Source organism: Macaca nemestrina, chromosome 10 (genome assembly GCF_043159975.1).
Source record: "Macaca nemestrina isolate mMacNem1 chromosome 10, mMacNem.hap1, whole genome shotgun sequence".
In the NCBI taxonomy this organism is placed as follows: domain Eukaryota; kingdom Metazoa; phylum Chordata; class Mammalia; order Primates; family Cercopithecidae; genus Macaca; species Macaca nemestrina.
In genome coordinates this window covers 94,429,808-94,446,233 of record NC_092134.1, presented here as the reverse complement: position 1 = coordinate 94,446,233, position 16,426 = coordinate 94,429,808, and the positions used below count along the sequence as shown (strand labels likewise).

General features: G+C 37.3%; 2 protein-coding genes across 18 annotated transcripts in view; both read right to left on the bottom strand.

Moving 5' to 3' along the window:
- The window catches only part of LOC105470146 (kinesin family member 21A), a 159,155-nt gene that overhangs the window by 98,254 nt on the left and 44,475 nt on the right, over positions 1 to 16,426 (bottom strand). The gene's annotated exons all lie outside the window — the stretch shown is intronic.
- Positions 9,634 to 10,066, bottom strand: LOC139356805 (small ubiquitin-related modifier 1-like). The gene has a single exon (XM_071071873.1). The coding sequence runs from the start codon at positions 10,000 to 10,002 to the stop codon at positions 9,649 to 9,651; it is 354 nt and encodes a 117-aa protein (XP_070927974.1). The 5' UTR covers positions 10,003 to 10,066; the 3' UTR covers positions 9,634 to 9,648.

The following is a 16,426-nucleotide window of genomic DNA, read 5'->3' as shown; positions in this document are numbered from 1 at the left end:
CAGATATCTTTTAATTCGTCACTGGATGCTATTGGATATGAACAAAATACATCACATAAGTTTTATAAGCCCAACTACCCAAATTTCTCAACCATTTCATCCGTACCCAAAGAGGTATGCATCAGTGTGAAAGACACAGAAAAAATACTGTATATCTTCCTGGAGCACCAAGTTTATATTTGGTAATATTAATAAGTAATTTAAATATTCTTATTTTAAAAACAAATATGTTTTTATTTTATTAATAAATATTAATATATTATTAAATATAGTATTATTTTAAAAAATAAATATAAATGCAAAATTTATACTAATCTTTTAGATAAGACTTGAAGACTCAAAGAAATTTCCAGTTTGAAAGTACATTACACATTTCTCTCACTGTAGTTAGGGGAGCTGTGCTGGAAAGGCTTGAGACTATGCTATTTTGAGCCTACTCTGTACTTTATACTTCATTAAGTATTAATGAGGGAAAAAAACTCACAGGTGCAGACATAAATTTTTAAACACATTGTATCAAATGTAATGCACCTAAGCATTTCATTGTGGTCTCTGAAAGGCAAATTGCAGACTAAATTATTATAAAGGTAGTTTAAACACATATATACATATATATGCAGTCAGGTATTGATGCCTAGGTTACTGTACTTTACAATTATCCTACCCAATAATTAATTTTCAGGGTGGTGATAAAGGCTTTCTGTTTATTTGTTCTGGGTTTTGTTTTTGTTCTTGTCCTATAAGCTCCAATGTGTATCCTATGTTTTGTGGCATAAATTGCTAATGGTACTCCAAAATCCATTCTCTCTTTTCTCCTTATTAAGAAAATCTTTGCCTGGACACCATGCACATTCTAAGCTTCCTTGCAGTTAGATGTGGTCATGTGGTCAACTTCGGTCAATGTCAACAGTAGAGTCCTTAAATGGAAAGGATGGGCCTCCTCTTTTTTTCTTCTTTTCTCACTGGCTGGAATGTAGAACGGTCGGCTGCACTATTCTGGATCATGTGAATGGGGGTAATACCTGAGGGATGGTGAATCAATAAGATAGAAAGATCACAGGATACCAACACAATGGTACTTATCAGTTCTGGGCTGCTTATAGTCTGGTTGTAATGTGGAAGAAATGTAAACTTATTTTCTATTAAGGCCTTGTAATGTTGGATCTTTGTTAGAATAGCTCAACCCATGTCCTAACAGAATTTGACAACCAGAAGTAGTTGCCACCCTAATGGAACCTGTAATATGTGACACTGACTTGGAAGTTGAACGGCAGCTGCTGACAAAACAAACAGTAAGATGAAAAGCTACTGACTTTTTCTAAGCCACACCAAAACATTTAGTATGGATTGGCTTCTTCTTGCTGCTCTCAACAAAGCCCTTCAAGAAAAATAAACTCAGCCTAAATAAAGCAGTCTCAGGCAGATGTGGAAGTGAATTCAGCTCTACTGAGGAAAGTGTACACCACATACAGCTTGAAACCTAAGTTGACTTTACTGTGGGGCTTTATAGGGTTTAAAAGTCAGGTGTTTCTATATTCCTTACTAACACAGTTAAAACAGGAGGTTCAGAAGACACAGACTAAACTGATATAATCCTGGGACCCTAACAGTTTCTAGCCAGACAATGGCAGCCTGCCCAGAAATCAAAATGGTAAAGGTATTACCTTCTCACCTAAGCATGGAAATAACTGTCATTGATTAAGACACTGGGGAATTTGCAGAACACAAAGTCCAACAGTTTAAATCCAGAATTTTTAGCTGGGAAAAAAAAAAAATCTATGTTTGGCTGTGGTTACTTGCATTTGGAGTTTGGCTGTGGTTACTTGCATTTGGAGTTAATCTGCACAAACAGGCAGACAACTCAATGAGTTTTTGAAAGCATGCAGTAATTACACACACACACACACACACACACACACACACACACACAAGCTTGGACCATAAAAGCCTATGACTGTTCATCTCAAAGACAACCTCTCAGACCCCCTTACAGGTACCAGCAGGAAGTCAGCTTTGAAAGCTATCTAACCCCAAGAAAACAGTACACTTTCCAATGTCCACTTTAAATTTGGCCATGGAGAACAACAGACAATAAAGAACCTCCCAAAGGACATAACCAGAACCATGGAGAACAAGTGATTTTCTCCTCCACAAAGACAGTGGGGCAAGCTTGCCAGGAGGCTAACAAAGACCTTTTTCTACTGCCAGGATAAAAATCATCATGATTCCCACATACAGGATTTGACAGTTGCTAAGTAACTGCTAGGTTTCCTATCTTCCCCTTTTCCAAATGAAGAGTCTTATCTTGCTTCTCCTCTACTGCTATCTTTTGGATGTGTTACTTCACCCCTACTTATACAATGGACACAGTATCCGTTGTACATTGGATCCTTATGTGGGCCATTAGTAGATGGCAAACAAATTAGCTCTCAGATTGGATGTTCCAACCACAAGAATCCACATCAGAACTTGGGGAGAGAGCTGACTTCCCACCTCCCAAGTACAATAAATTATGAGATGGATGAAATGTGGTGAGGGAGTAGAGATGCTCCATGGATGGAAAAGAGAGTACACATGGCAGTAACTGCTAGATGTCTCCCAAATGCATATTCTTTTTCCTCCACATTAATAGGAGTCTTAGCTAGGTATATGGTACCCTCTTTTGCTATAGGTGGTAACATGTGTGACATGAGTGAGTTCTGACTAAAATGCTGCAAGAAAAGTGATGTGTGCTACTTCCAGGTCAGTTCTTTTGAAGAAAAGAGCATGTCCTCTACTAGAATTTGCATGTTTGTCCCCCACAAACTTCTGGTTGAAGTTTGATCCCCAGTGTTGGACGTGAGGCTTAATAGGAGCTGTTTGCGTCATCGAGGTGGATCCCTCATGAATAGATTAATACCTTCCATGGTGGAGACCAGAGGCAGTGTGAGTGAGTTCTCCATTTGTTCCTGTAAGAGCTGATTGTTTAAAAGAGCCTGGAATCTCCTCCCTTCTTGCTTCCTCTCTCACCATGTAATCTCTGCATAACGCTGCTCCCCTTCACTTTCCATCATAAGTAGAACCAATCTGAAGCCCTCACCAGAAGCAAATGCTTCTTATAGCATGCAGAACCATGACCAAATAAATCTCTTTTCTTCATACATTACTCATCTTCAGGTATTTCTTTAAAGCAACAGGAATGGACTAAGACATTCTCCCTGTTCCTCTTCCTGCTAGGCTGTGAACATGGCAGTCTCCATTCACACATATTACATCAATATCCTAGGGAGAGCAAAGCCACAAGATAGAAGGAGCCTTAGTCCCCAACACTGCAGATTCCTTACTAGCCGTGCACTACAATAATAATTTCTATCTTATTTACACATCTGTTGTTTTGGATCTCAGAGCAGCTAAGCCTATATTCTAACTTACATATGCTTATAAAACTACGACAAGAAACTTTTTAATTTGTTGTAAAAATATATCTCTAGAATGGCTTTAAAATCCTATTCCAGCTAAACTTCTGGTTAATTTAGATTGTGACTCACTACGCAAAAATCAGTGTTTTGCACAACCATTTACTGCCAGATACAGTGCTAAATTACCACTTATTTTTAAAAATAAGAAAGCTCTAAACATACTGAAACCTGACTGAAATGAAATGCATTCTTTAACAGAAATTTGTAAACACAGGTAAAAATGCCTTGAATTCTAAAACCTGGGAATTGTTTAACCAATTTTAATGTAGCACTTCTTAAAATGTAAATTTTGTATTAGTACATATGTTTTAGAGTTTGTTAGAACTGAGACTTTTCATCAGTTAATTTTCCACTATTAAAAAAAAACCTTTAAATTTAAATATCTGTCATATAGAGTAACATTTATTCAGTACAGGTATTTGGTTACCTAATATTTATTCAGTAAAAATATATATATATATATATATATATATATATATATATATATATGCTGATGTCTCCTGAAAGCCTAAGAACAAAGAAAAATAGTTAATAAAATAACATTGTATATGTCCTTGATGTTTCACAATTCACATATGCTTTTTATGTATCTCTAATATACAAACATTTGCTTTGTCCATTTAAGAGTTTGAAATCAATAAAGGGCAATATGGAATCATCCATAACACAAATTTGTTCAAAGGAGCAACATGCGGTATAAACTGATAAATAATGTGCACCATGATGAACTTGCTAGATGCCCTAATTGGCAATTAAAATATAGGCTCCCATGCATCTATTTTCAATGGAGTCTGCTTGCCACTACCACCAGTCCATAATACCCCAAAACCAAATCACATTTGTGAGCAATTTAAACCATAAAAGAACTTTCGAAGATAAGACACGTTTACCATAATCAGATATCTCTTCCATTAAGCTCCAAGGCATGCCAAGATTTGCAGACCCACTGAGAGAATGACCACCTTCTCCTAGGAGCAGTACAATAGATCCCTATCCATTACTCTTTTGGAGTGCAGGGCATTTTCTTTCTGATTTCCATCTTTATGAAGATGGATATCTTTTAAAATGTTAATTTGCAGTAATTTCAATAATTTAATTCAGGTTCCATTAATGACTACACATTTTGAAGATTTTTATATGGTGTCAACCCAACAGCCTATCCCTCTACTCCAGATCTGCTGGGATGTCAAGCAATGTGGGATGTGAGATGTTCACATCTTCCTCTTCTCCCTATACTACCCCACACACTATACCCCTTCCAATCACTCTGTACATTTGTCTGCTCCCACACACACTTTCAACCAAATTGTGTTTTAGGGACACTACTTGCATCTTTGATTCATCTTTGTATCTCTTCTCCCATACACCTAACCTCCTATATATAGCACTATGCTTCCCATATGGCAGGTTCTTAGGAAAATGAGAGAAGACTACGGAAACTATTCAAAATGGCAACAACAACAACAACAAAACACCTAGGTTTTTTCTCACGTGTGCAATCCACACACTGTAAAACCTTTACAAAGTATGAGTATTCAGATCATTCCCATTATATTTTCATGGAAGTGAATGATTTAAATAAGAATTTTTAATGGAAGGAGAAACTTCTGGTTTAAAAAGACAATAGCACTCAATTTATGCTAATAAGAGGTGAATGATTCAAGTTCATGAGGAAAAGTAGAGACAAACAGAATTACTGGATGTTAGATTTTGTTTCCTTGAAGGTAGTCTTTATTTAGGAGACTAAAGTTTATTCAAAAAGAAAAAAAAATTAAAAACAATGAAAACCTAAGATCTAAATTTTGCTCCACCACAACATTGTGGGATAAACTTCATTTATGTTATACCAAACTATATTAAAAACAGTATTATATATAGAGTCATATATACATTGTAATGTATAACCTACAAAAGATATTCAATAAAAACTACTTGACTGATTGCCTAAAAGAAGGAAATACATATATATATTTGTCAGAACTGAAAGATGATTAATAGCACTGTTGGAAAAAAACAAGAATATATGTCATTCAACAAGTGCCTACCATATATGGCAGTCATTTTACATGCATTATTTTACTCTGTACAATAATCCAAAGAAGTAGGTATTAATTTTATAAGTTTACATGTGACAAAAGTAAAATATGGACAATTAAGTGCCAGAGAGAGCCAGAATTCAAGCCAATGCATGTCTTATTCCAAACCCTGTGAGTATTCTCTAGGTCACACTTCCTGCCTAGCCACAGCCTTCACAATAGTGGTAATAGTATGATTATTTTACTTGAGTAATTATGATTAAAATAATTGAGTGTAATTATTTTACTGAAGTCAGGATAGAAGGAGCCATAGCTAGAGTCTCAGTGTAACACATGCTGATTCCATCACTGAAACACAACATAAATACGGAAGGAGAGTATCCTATGCTGTGCAAATCTATTTGGTTCTTGGGCTTAGACAGAGTTTCAATAACAAGCTCAAAATGCAAGAAATTCCAAATCTATTTGGTTCTTAATTTTTAGGTAGCAAATAGCAAGTTTGGATACTGAAGGATTCAATTAAAAAAAAAAATTTTCACTTCCTGAGTTCAGATAGCTAAAGTTCAGTTGACAAATGATACTATCTATCTAAATGGGTTTTATAGTGTGCTTCCTATGCATCCTGCACTAAATTTAGTCGTGTATACAGAGGAGCCTTAAGACATTTGGTTCACAGCTGGGTGTGGTGGCTCACGGCTGTAATCCCAGCACTTTGGGAGGCCGAGATGGAAGAATCGCCTCAGCCCAGGAGTTTGATACCAACCTGGGCAACATAGGGAGACTCTGCCTCAAATATAAAAAATAAAAATAAAAAACAAGAATTTGGTTCCAAAGAGTTATAATCTACTTGGAGAAACAAGTCTATCACACCTATGTATATGTAATCACATATATTAAATCTACAATAGTGTATGAAGTAAAAGTCAAATCAAATGCTAAAAACTGCATTTTTTTTTTCTTTGAGATGGAGTCTTGCTCTATCACCCAGGCTGGAGTGCAGTGACAAAATCTCGGCTCACTGCAACCTCTGCCTCCTGGTTCAAGCAATTTTCCGCCCCAGCCTCCTGAGTAGTTGGGATTACCTGCCATTACGCCCGGCTAATTTTTTGCAATTTTAGTTTGGCCAGGTTGGTCTTGAACTTCTGACCTCGTGATCCACCCACCTTAGCCTCCCAAAGTGCTGGGATTACAGGCGTGAGCCACTGCGCCCAGCCGTAAACTGCAATTTTTTAAAAGAAGAGATTGATAAAGATGGAAATAATCACAAAAGCACAAGTCAGGGGATAAGACACAGTAAATGTGGAAGGAAAAATCAGCAGGACCTGGGGATTAAAAGGATATTTCCAGCGAAGAGGGAGCATCATTAGTTAGAGCTAATTAACAGAGCTTAGAAAAAGTGCTGCCTGGCTTTTCATGAATGAGTGACAAAAAGAGTGTGACATGAAGAATGAAAGAAAGAGTGACAAGAAGATTGTGATATAAATATATATCTGGCTCTTCATGCTGCCTGCAGCCACAGCATGCCTCAACCATGATTCTCCCAACCCTTGTTTGTATAACTACCAGGCAGTCCTCTCAGGCTGCAATGATGTGTGTGGTGCTTTTTGCTGCACATAAGGGAGATTACTCTGTTTGCTCAGCATTTCCTAGAAGGAGCTTTCACAAGAACATTTTCATTTATAATCCAGTGGTCATTCCTTTGTTTCTCTGTGGCAAATCCAGCCCTTGCATACCTTTTGTCAACCACTTATGCTTGCCAGAAAGTGAAATAAATGGCAGTGAAATAAATGGAAAGGCCAAAGTGAAGTGCAAGCAAGTTAGATAAACTTCTTCAGTTCAGGACAAGGAGGTAGTTGGTGCTCTTGTTGGCTGAGAGTATTTGCAGCACTGTGCACTCATATGTTCAAAGGCTGAGAGAATTCAGCACCATGTGTTACACTGGCTGTCACTGGTAAGACAATAAAATAAAATTCAGATTGTGGGAAAATATGTACTATAAATGAGCCATACTAGATGTTTGCATAAAACAAGGATCAACATTTTAAAAGAAATTTTAAAAGAAAAAGACAAGTAAAAAAAATCTATTGTCTCTTTAAAAGAAAAAGACAATAAAATAAAAAGAAAAGAAAAGAAATACATAAAATAAAATAAAAAGACAATAAAATAAAATTCAGATTGTGGGAAAATATATACTATAAATGAGCCATACTAGATGTTTACATAAAACAAGGACCAATATTTTAAAAGAAAACGTTTCTGAAATAAATGGCATTCTAAGGAAATTGCTGTGTAAGTAACCCAGTTTTTGGTCTTCTGTAGATCCTTCAGCCCCACCTGCATCACCTCCTAACCTTGTCAGCTGTCTCAGCCTCGCCTGGAGAGAGGGCTGAGCTCCTGGCACTGTACAAGACCTGCAGTAGTATGGCATCAGACCTGGTCTGACTAGACTCACAAAAACCCTTGCACTTGCCACCATTTCTAGACACAAATGAAGGGCTGCTCCATGGGGTTGCAGGATGTGGCTTCCCAGTAGCTTCTGGAATGAGTAGCAGAACCCAGCAGGGCAGGAGGCAAATGCTAACCAATGGAAGACAAGAGATAGGAAGAAGGCACAGATAAATTATTTCCCTTTCCTCCCTCCAGTGGTCTAATCCTAAATGAATGTTTCCATATGGGTTATCCAGAGACACCCCTGGTGACTTGGCTGTGTTCACAACTCCATTATGTGTCACCTTGTATTTGTCATTCCGTCTTCTCTGCCTTGCTTCATTTTTCTCTCACTTCTCTTACACTGTTATTTCCCCACTTGGTAGAGCATAAGCTTCTAGGTGCTGTTTTCTAGGAAACCCAGCCTAAGATAGGCAATATTAAACTAACTGAGGCAATTTTTTAATGTTTTTCCAAAAGTATTAAGAGAAAAAGAATAAATTTTTAACTATGTCTTTGCTTGCAGTGGAGTGAGGAGAAAGGGAACTAACACAGGTTGGACATTTACAATGTGCCTGGCACTGAGGGTAATAACATTACATGAAATAACATGAAAATCACAATTGGGTTTTCTTTTCTTTTTTTTTTATTTTGCATGTCCATTTATTCAACATGATTAGGTAACTGTATCATATATATGCACCATACACGAATATCAAGTTTTTTAAAAAACAGAACACTGAGTATTAAAAAGGTATTGTGGCCTTAATTAAATCCTTGATTCAGAAAGCACTTCAGTAACTTTCAGTGCTTCAAAGTCATTAACATCATCACTGTACAGTAATGAAGAAAAAATTTGTACCATGTGCAATTTCCAGTATTTATGCAAGAAAATCTTATTTTAGGTATTTTCATTTCTATACAATTAAAATAAAATAAGTATTAGTACGACTTTTACAAATACTGTTCATTTTAATGAAGTTGGTACAGACAATGTCCATTTAAAACCCATATCCCAGGCCAAAAAGTACAAATAAAATCAAAAAGAGCAGTGTTCTGTTGTATTCATTTCTGCATGTATAGCTTTATTAGTTGCTAATGAAAATTAGAACTTTTCTGGGATATTCTGACAAGATTTTTTTAAAATCTTAAAATGACTTTTCTTCAGTGAAGCCATCTTTGGAGTTAGTCATTACTCTCACCTTATCTGTCATATTGACTTCAACCTGACATTCCTCTTCTTTTGGTCCAGACCCTCAAATTTTAAAAGTAGCTTCAAGTTAAGGAAAGGTCATTTTTCCACAGTTCAGTTCTCTGAAAAACTTCCATCTCCCACTGAAAGTCACAGTAGTGACAGGAGTGAAGGAGTGACAGGAGTGAAGCAATCACATGCTAGAACATGGTAAAACAGGACTGAAGCAATCACATGCTAGAACATCAGGGCCAATTGGAAAGTCATTATGAATACTTGCATTGGTTGATCTTATTTATCACCACAAGCCTGAAAATGCAATGTCTTGAAAAAGGTGGCCTCTCTGTGCACACGTAATTTTTAAAAAGGAGAGGGTAATATGAAGGGGACTGAGGCTTGATCACCAAAAATCAGCACAATGAAAACAAACAATAATGAACAATGAGCACTAGAATTCAAATTACCAGATGTTTCAAAGAGATGGGGTGCCAGTTTTCAATTCGGTTTTGAACACCACATTACAAAAGAACTATTTTTAAAAATAAAAAGGATTAAGGGAAAAGAAAAAAAAAAAAAAGAATATGTAAACTGTTGAATGACCCCTCGTTTGTTCCTGATATACTTCAATCACATCTTCTTCCTCCATTCCCAGTTCTTTTGGAGTATGATTATCAGCAATTCTCTGACCCTCAAAGAGAAACCTGAGTGAATTCATTGGAACGCCCTGTCTTTGACAGTATGATTCTTTGAGTTTCTTGAGATGTGTTGTCATTTTCACTTGGAAGTGAATCTCACTGCTATCCTGTCCAATGACTTTGAGTTTAATATATTCACCTTCCTTCTTATCCCCCAAGTCCTCAGTTGAAGGTTTTGCCTCCTGGTCAGACATGATGACGGTGGCTTCACCCGGGGGTCTCCGCACAGCAGCAGCAGCCTCAGGTAGGCAGAACCTCACTCCAGGGTTTACAAATTCGTCTCCCTTCCCCACAGCCACAATTGGATTTTCACGTAATTTCATGTACTGTCATTTAACCCTCACAATAAACCATCCAATTTTATTGATGAAGAACAAGGAAATATAAATAGAAGTAGGTAGGTTTTTAACTTTTATAACACTGAGCTCAACATAGCAATACAAGCATTGCAGCTTGGATTAAGTGTTGTAGTCAGCCAGACCAGGTCAGGCATATTCCAGAACTCAAGTATCTGTACTACTAAACCAATCTGCAGGAAATCCATTAGTCCTCCTCATTTTGAATGCTTGGTTTCATCTCTTTTTCATTCCTCTATTCAGATGCTAATCAAAGCTCTGCAGCAGCCAGGCAGCACTTTTTCTAAGCCAATTCTTCTGCAAGTTTTGCAGAGTATGCAATACATAGGTCATCTTCACATCAAATGCTGCAGTCTTTTGTCTATTTACCGTTTTGAAGCAGAAAACCCGTTGAATTTCACCTAATTTAAACTTCATTTTCATTAACCAAATCTTTAAAGAAACTGCAAGTGGCTCTATCCAAGCAATCTTCTTACTGCTTTCGGCAAACTTATTTATAACTAATTAGACATAAATAGAACATTGGCTCGCATTTTTGTTAATTTTGCTGTAGATTTATAGAATAATCACAAACACTGATATAGCACATGCTATGTACCAGCCACTGATTTACATAGTTTACATTAGTTCCAATCTCAAGACTTGAAAAGATCTTAAAGATATTGGAATACAACCCCAGGGACTGCTTATATCCCCTCCATGATAATGTCACAAGAATATATTTCACTGAGTAGAAGAGCTTCCGCACTGGAGTCAGAAAACCCAGATCTACCACTTTTTGTCAGGTGATTATGTAATATAGGCACGGCAATTTCAGATGTCATTGCCTTTGATTCTCACAGTGACCTTATATATAGTTACAGCTCTGAAATCTTCATTTCCATCCAATCTCTTTTCTAAAGAAGGGATGTGGGGGAGTTCCTGAAACCCCCATATATATCGAAGGACAACTAAACTGTCTTCACATATCTCTGCTCTTCCCACACCAATCCCTAGCTCCATTAATGAGAAATGCCAATCTTCCTAGCCTTCTCTCTTACCTATCTCACATCTAATCCATTATGAAGATCTCATTGTGTCTGTGTAAAATCTCTCAAACCATCTTCTCCATCCCAACTATTAGCTCAATTCAAAGCCATATCTCACCCGGACAATAGCAACAGTCTTCTCACTGTTCTCGCTACCTCCGCTCAGCCCATTTCCCTGTCCACTACCATACATATATTTTAAACTGTTTTCCATAAACCTGCTAGAGTAACCTTTTAAAAACATCAAATTTAGTAAAAATTCTAATTTTTCTATTTAAATCTCTTAGTAGCTCCCCATTATTTTTAAAGCTAGGTTGATTCATTTTAGCCCTCAAACACTTCAGGCTCTTTCTCTTTCCATTGCTCTAGAACTGTTCTATCCTCTGCCTGAAATGCCCATCCTTATCCTGCTCATCCCACCCACCCACTCCTTCACAGCATTACTTCCGTTAGGAGGCTAATTCTGATCTCCTAAGGTTAAGACTTCTTCTACCACGTTTCCATACCGCCATGTTTCCATAGCATTTTCATTAATCTGTCTAGCTGTGTATTTTCTGTTATGAGATCATAACCTATGTCCTCAGTTATAAAAATCCCCCACTTTCAGCCGGGCACAGTGGCTGACGCCTGTAATCCCAGCACTTTGGGAGGCCAAGGCGGGCGAGTCACCTGAGGTCAGGAGTTGGAGACCAGCCTGGCAACATGGGGAAATCCCATCTCTACTAAAAATATAAAAATTAGCCAGGCATGGTTGCGGGCGCCTGTAGACCCAGCTACTCGGGAGGCTGAGACAGAAGAATCGCTTGAACCCAGGAGGTGGAGGTTGCAGTGAGCCAAGATGGCACCACTCCAGCCTGGGTGACAAGGGTGAGGCTCCATCTCAAAAAAAAAAAAGAAAGAAAGAAAAATCACCCACTTTCTTTTTCTTCCCTCCCTCCGCCTCACCTCTTCATTCCTTCCCTCTCTAAACACCCCACTCCAGCAATACATGCTTATCTAATTACGCTCTTAAAAAATTCTAGAGGCTAATCTTGAAACAAACCAGGCACAGGACCCCTGTGGAATCCTCCCGCTTAGGAGGAGTCACGAACAATTAGTCCACCACCATCGGGACAAAGTCAACATAAGGCCAACCTGACCTCCGGACCAGTGATTACCTAAGATAGCTATCAGAACAAGGCACAGAGACCCCCCCACTCTATACCACACCCACATATATCCCATACCAAGTTGCCCTTTAAAAACCCTATGGTAAATTTTAAAATGTAAAATTGTACTTAAATGTTTTTGGGTTTGCTGGCTCTCTGATTAAAACCTGCTTTTTTTCCCAACCCTCACCTCTTGTGTTTGGTTTTTAAGCAGTGAGCAGTCAAATCTGGGTTAGGTTACACCATGAGATCCCTAAGGTCCCCAAGGGTTTCCATCTTTTATCTTCAGCACAAAGCAACAGTCAAAACTTAATAAATGTGGAAGTAAATCAATGAACAATTCAACAATTGATCTTACTAAACGAAACATTGTATTTTTACATCCCTAAGCAGGAAGCGTACTGTTTTCCTCAAATAATGAATTAAAATAGTTAAGAAACAGAGTAATTATATGGGTACACACATATATACTTGTGCACTAAATTATTATATAATAGAAATTGAGGGGCCCTGAAAGAATACTTACTATAACTCCCTCATTTTATAGAGAAGAAAAGTCAAGCCAGGAGAGACGAAGTAATTTGCCCAAGTTCCCAAAACTGGGGAAGACATATGTAATGTCTTTGGGTGGACAGAGAAATACGTAAATATTTGCAGCATTATTCAAAAATAGCCAAAAACTAGGCATAATGCAAATATTTATCAATTGGTGAATGAATAAAGTACAGTATAACCATACAATCCAATACTGCTCTGCAATAAAAAGGAATGAACTACTGACATATGCAACAGCATGAATAAACCTCAAAAACATGATGCTAAGTGAAACATACCACACTCAAAAGACTAAATAGTGTATGATTTTATTTATTTAAAAAGTTTCTAGAAAAGGCAAAATTACATAGATAGAAAATGGGATCCGTAGTTGCCTGAGACGGACTATTAGTAAATACAACAGAACTTCTTAAGAAGTGTTTTAAAACTGGATTGTGATGATGGTCACACAACTGCATCAATGTACTAAATTACTGAACTATATACTTGCATTGGGTGAATTTTACGGTCTATAAATTATACCCCAACAAAACTGCTAAAATACTTGTTTTGGTTCTTTATAATGCATAGCATAATGTTTGTGTTCAATACTTTTTTTTTACTTCAAGAACCACAATTGATGGGAAATCATACTAAATTATCATTTTAAATTATAATGTCTATAGCAGTGTTTTTCAAAATATAGTGAAACACATATCAGAATAATACTGAGAGCTAGGTAAAACTACACTCCCACTTCCACCTTCATTCTTAGGCCCCACCAAAACCAACCCCCATACTGCTGATTCACCTTAATCAACTGTATTTTTTTCCACAGTACTTATCACCTTCTAATATATTATGTAATTAACTTATTTAATATGTGATTGCCCTTTTCCCAGCAGTGACTCCCAAGTCTACAAGACAGTAGTACTGATATATTCCTATGACCCAGAACAGTTCCTGGCATATACTGTAGGTACTCAAGCATTTGCTGAATGAGTGAAATTCATGTTTCTGAGCCTCACTGAAGGAAGCCAAACAGACTGTTGGAGCAGTAGGGCCCTGGGATCGACATCTTCACCAATCCCCCCAAATAATAACACTAACATTTGGATCCACTGGCCTACAAAGAGTCTTCACACATGGCCATAGCAACTTGAGTGGTGGCAAAAATAATCTAATGACAGGCACTATTCAAAAACATGTAAATAGCTGAATGCAGAGCTTACAGACTTAACACAATGGTAGATAAGTAAGAAACAAATTCCTCAGATTTTGAGTATGACTTACAAAGTTTTGCCTCAACCACAGGCACCCACACAAATATGACACAATATTCTTAGCCAGACTTTTAAATTGTATCCCCAGGGGCTCTTCTATAACCACAAGTAAAACTGACATCTAAAAATGATTGTTCTAACTGTAATTCTGTCTGCAAACTCAAAGTAATTGACACATTCTTATTATGTATGGTACAACAATGTTGTATACACTACGGTAAATATGCACTTTAGTGTTCTAGGAAATTTACACTCTACATTTTAAAAACCATCATAGGGAAAAAGGTCATTGAATCTTGGTTTCAAGTGGCCATCTTTAGTACTGAATGATAGTTCATGAGGAAGTTCTTTTACATGAACTCATGCACAAAGATATAAACACACAAAAAACAGGCTGGGTATGGTGGTTCATGCCTGTAATCCCAGCACTTTGGGAGGCTCAGGCAAGAGGATCACTTGAGCTCAGGAGTTTGAGACCAGCCTGGGCAACACAGCAAGATCTCTTCTCTACTAAAAATTTTAAAAATTAAACAGGCATAGTGGCCTGTGCCTGTAGTCCCAGCTACTCAGGAGGCTGAGGCAGGAGAATTGTTTTAGGCTGGGAGATCAAAAAGGAGATTAATAGAAGGTACTTGAAGAGCCCAAGTGAGAGGATGACAGAAATAATCCCTGGAGTAAGAGGGTTACAGAAAGAGAGGGAACCACAACTTCAAAGGCCCTATAATGTGAATTTGGTTTTGAAAATATGTAATTCTGCTATAGAAGATGAATAAGCATATAGTTTACAAGACCTAGGTAATGCTTTTAAGATGTGTTAGCATAGAAAAGTAATTAGTAAATAACTAGCTTGTGAGACAGGCAGAATTCATAAGATGCATTGAGTATAAAGGGAAATTCAGTCAACCCTCTATATCCCCAGGTTCCACATCTGCAGATTCAACCAACCAAGGATCAAAACTAAAAAAAATTTAAAATAACACAATAAAAAAAACAATAAAAATACAAATTTTAAAAATACAGTATAATGTCTGAGAGTGGTAACTCATGCCTGTACTCCCCATTATTTGGAAGGCTGAGACAGGAGAATCACTTGAGCACAAGAGTTCAAGACCAGCCTAGGCGACATATAGAAACCCCATCTCTACAAAAAAATACAAAGTGGACATGGTGGCATGCACCTGTAGTCCCAGTTACTGTGGAGGCTAAGGCTGGAGCATCACTTGAATCAAGGATGTCGAGGCTATACTTAGCCAAGATTACAGCAGGATTCCATCAAAAGAAAATACAGTATAACAATTATTTACATAGCATTTATATTGTAATTTGTATTATAAGTAACCTAGAGATGATTTAAAGTACATGTGAGGATGTGTGAGTATATATGCAAATATTATGCCATTTTATGTAAGGGACTTGAGCATCCACAGATTTAGGTACCCACAGGGGGCAAAGAGGTGGGGCTGGAACCAATTCCCCAGGGATACCTTAGGACATTTGTAGTTAATTAGTCTAGTATCTATCCCTACATAGAGACAGAATGGAAGGACCAAGAGAAATCTACATTGATGAGGCACTACATATGCAAAAAGCACCTAATATTCATGAAGTTGTAAATATAATGAGGCATCTGATGCATTTAACATTCATAATACATTATATAAACATGAGACATATGAGGCACTCTGTATGCATGAGGTCTTACTTTGGTTATTCACATCTTCTCTCCCCAAGTAACAAATAAAACCCAAAGCTGCTCAGCAGGTTAACTGGCAAGCTACAGCTGAGGCCAGGCATACTTGCCCCTGTGTCTCTCTGATAGGCCCCCAGGCATCTTCCACCTGATTGGGCCTCTCACTCACTTAAATTCTGACCCTCTCTGCTGATAACTGGCCCTGCTGAAAACATGGATTTCACACTTCCGAAAACCAGAGGCAGAAAGCATTTATTTACTAGAAGTTGAAGGAATTAAAATATGTATTTATGTGACTCCACCCCAATCACTTTATTTTACATCTTACTGAAATTAAAGGGAAAGAAGGGGGATAAATTGTCATCATTTATCATTTATATATTTATTCTATTTACCACTTGTACCTCATGTGTATAACATTGACACAAAGCTCTTTGCTAATACATGAAAACATTAATACAGAAATAAAGCCGAGAGAATGCTACACAAAAAGTTCTTCCTGGTTTTAGTGAAAATCCTAGTCCCAAGGCTTTAAAGCTATTTTCCACTGTTTACAATTTTATTTACTTATGGCTGAAA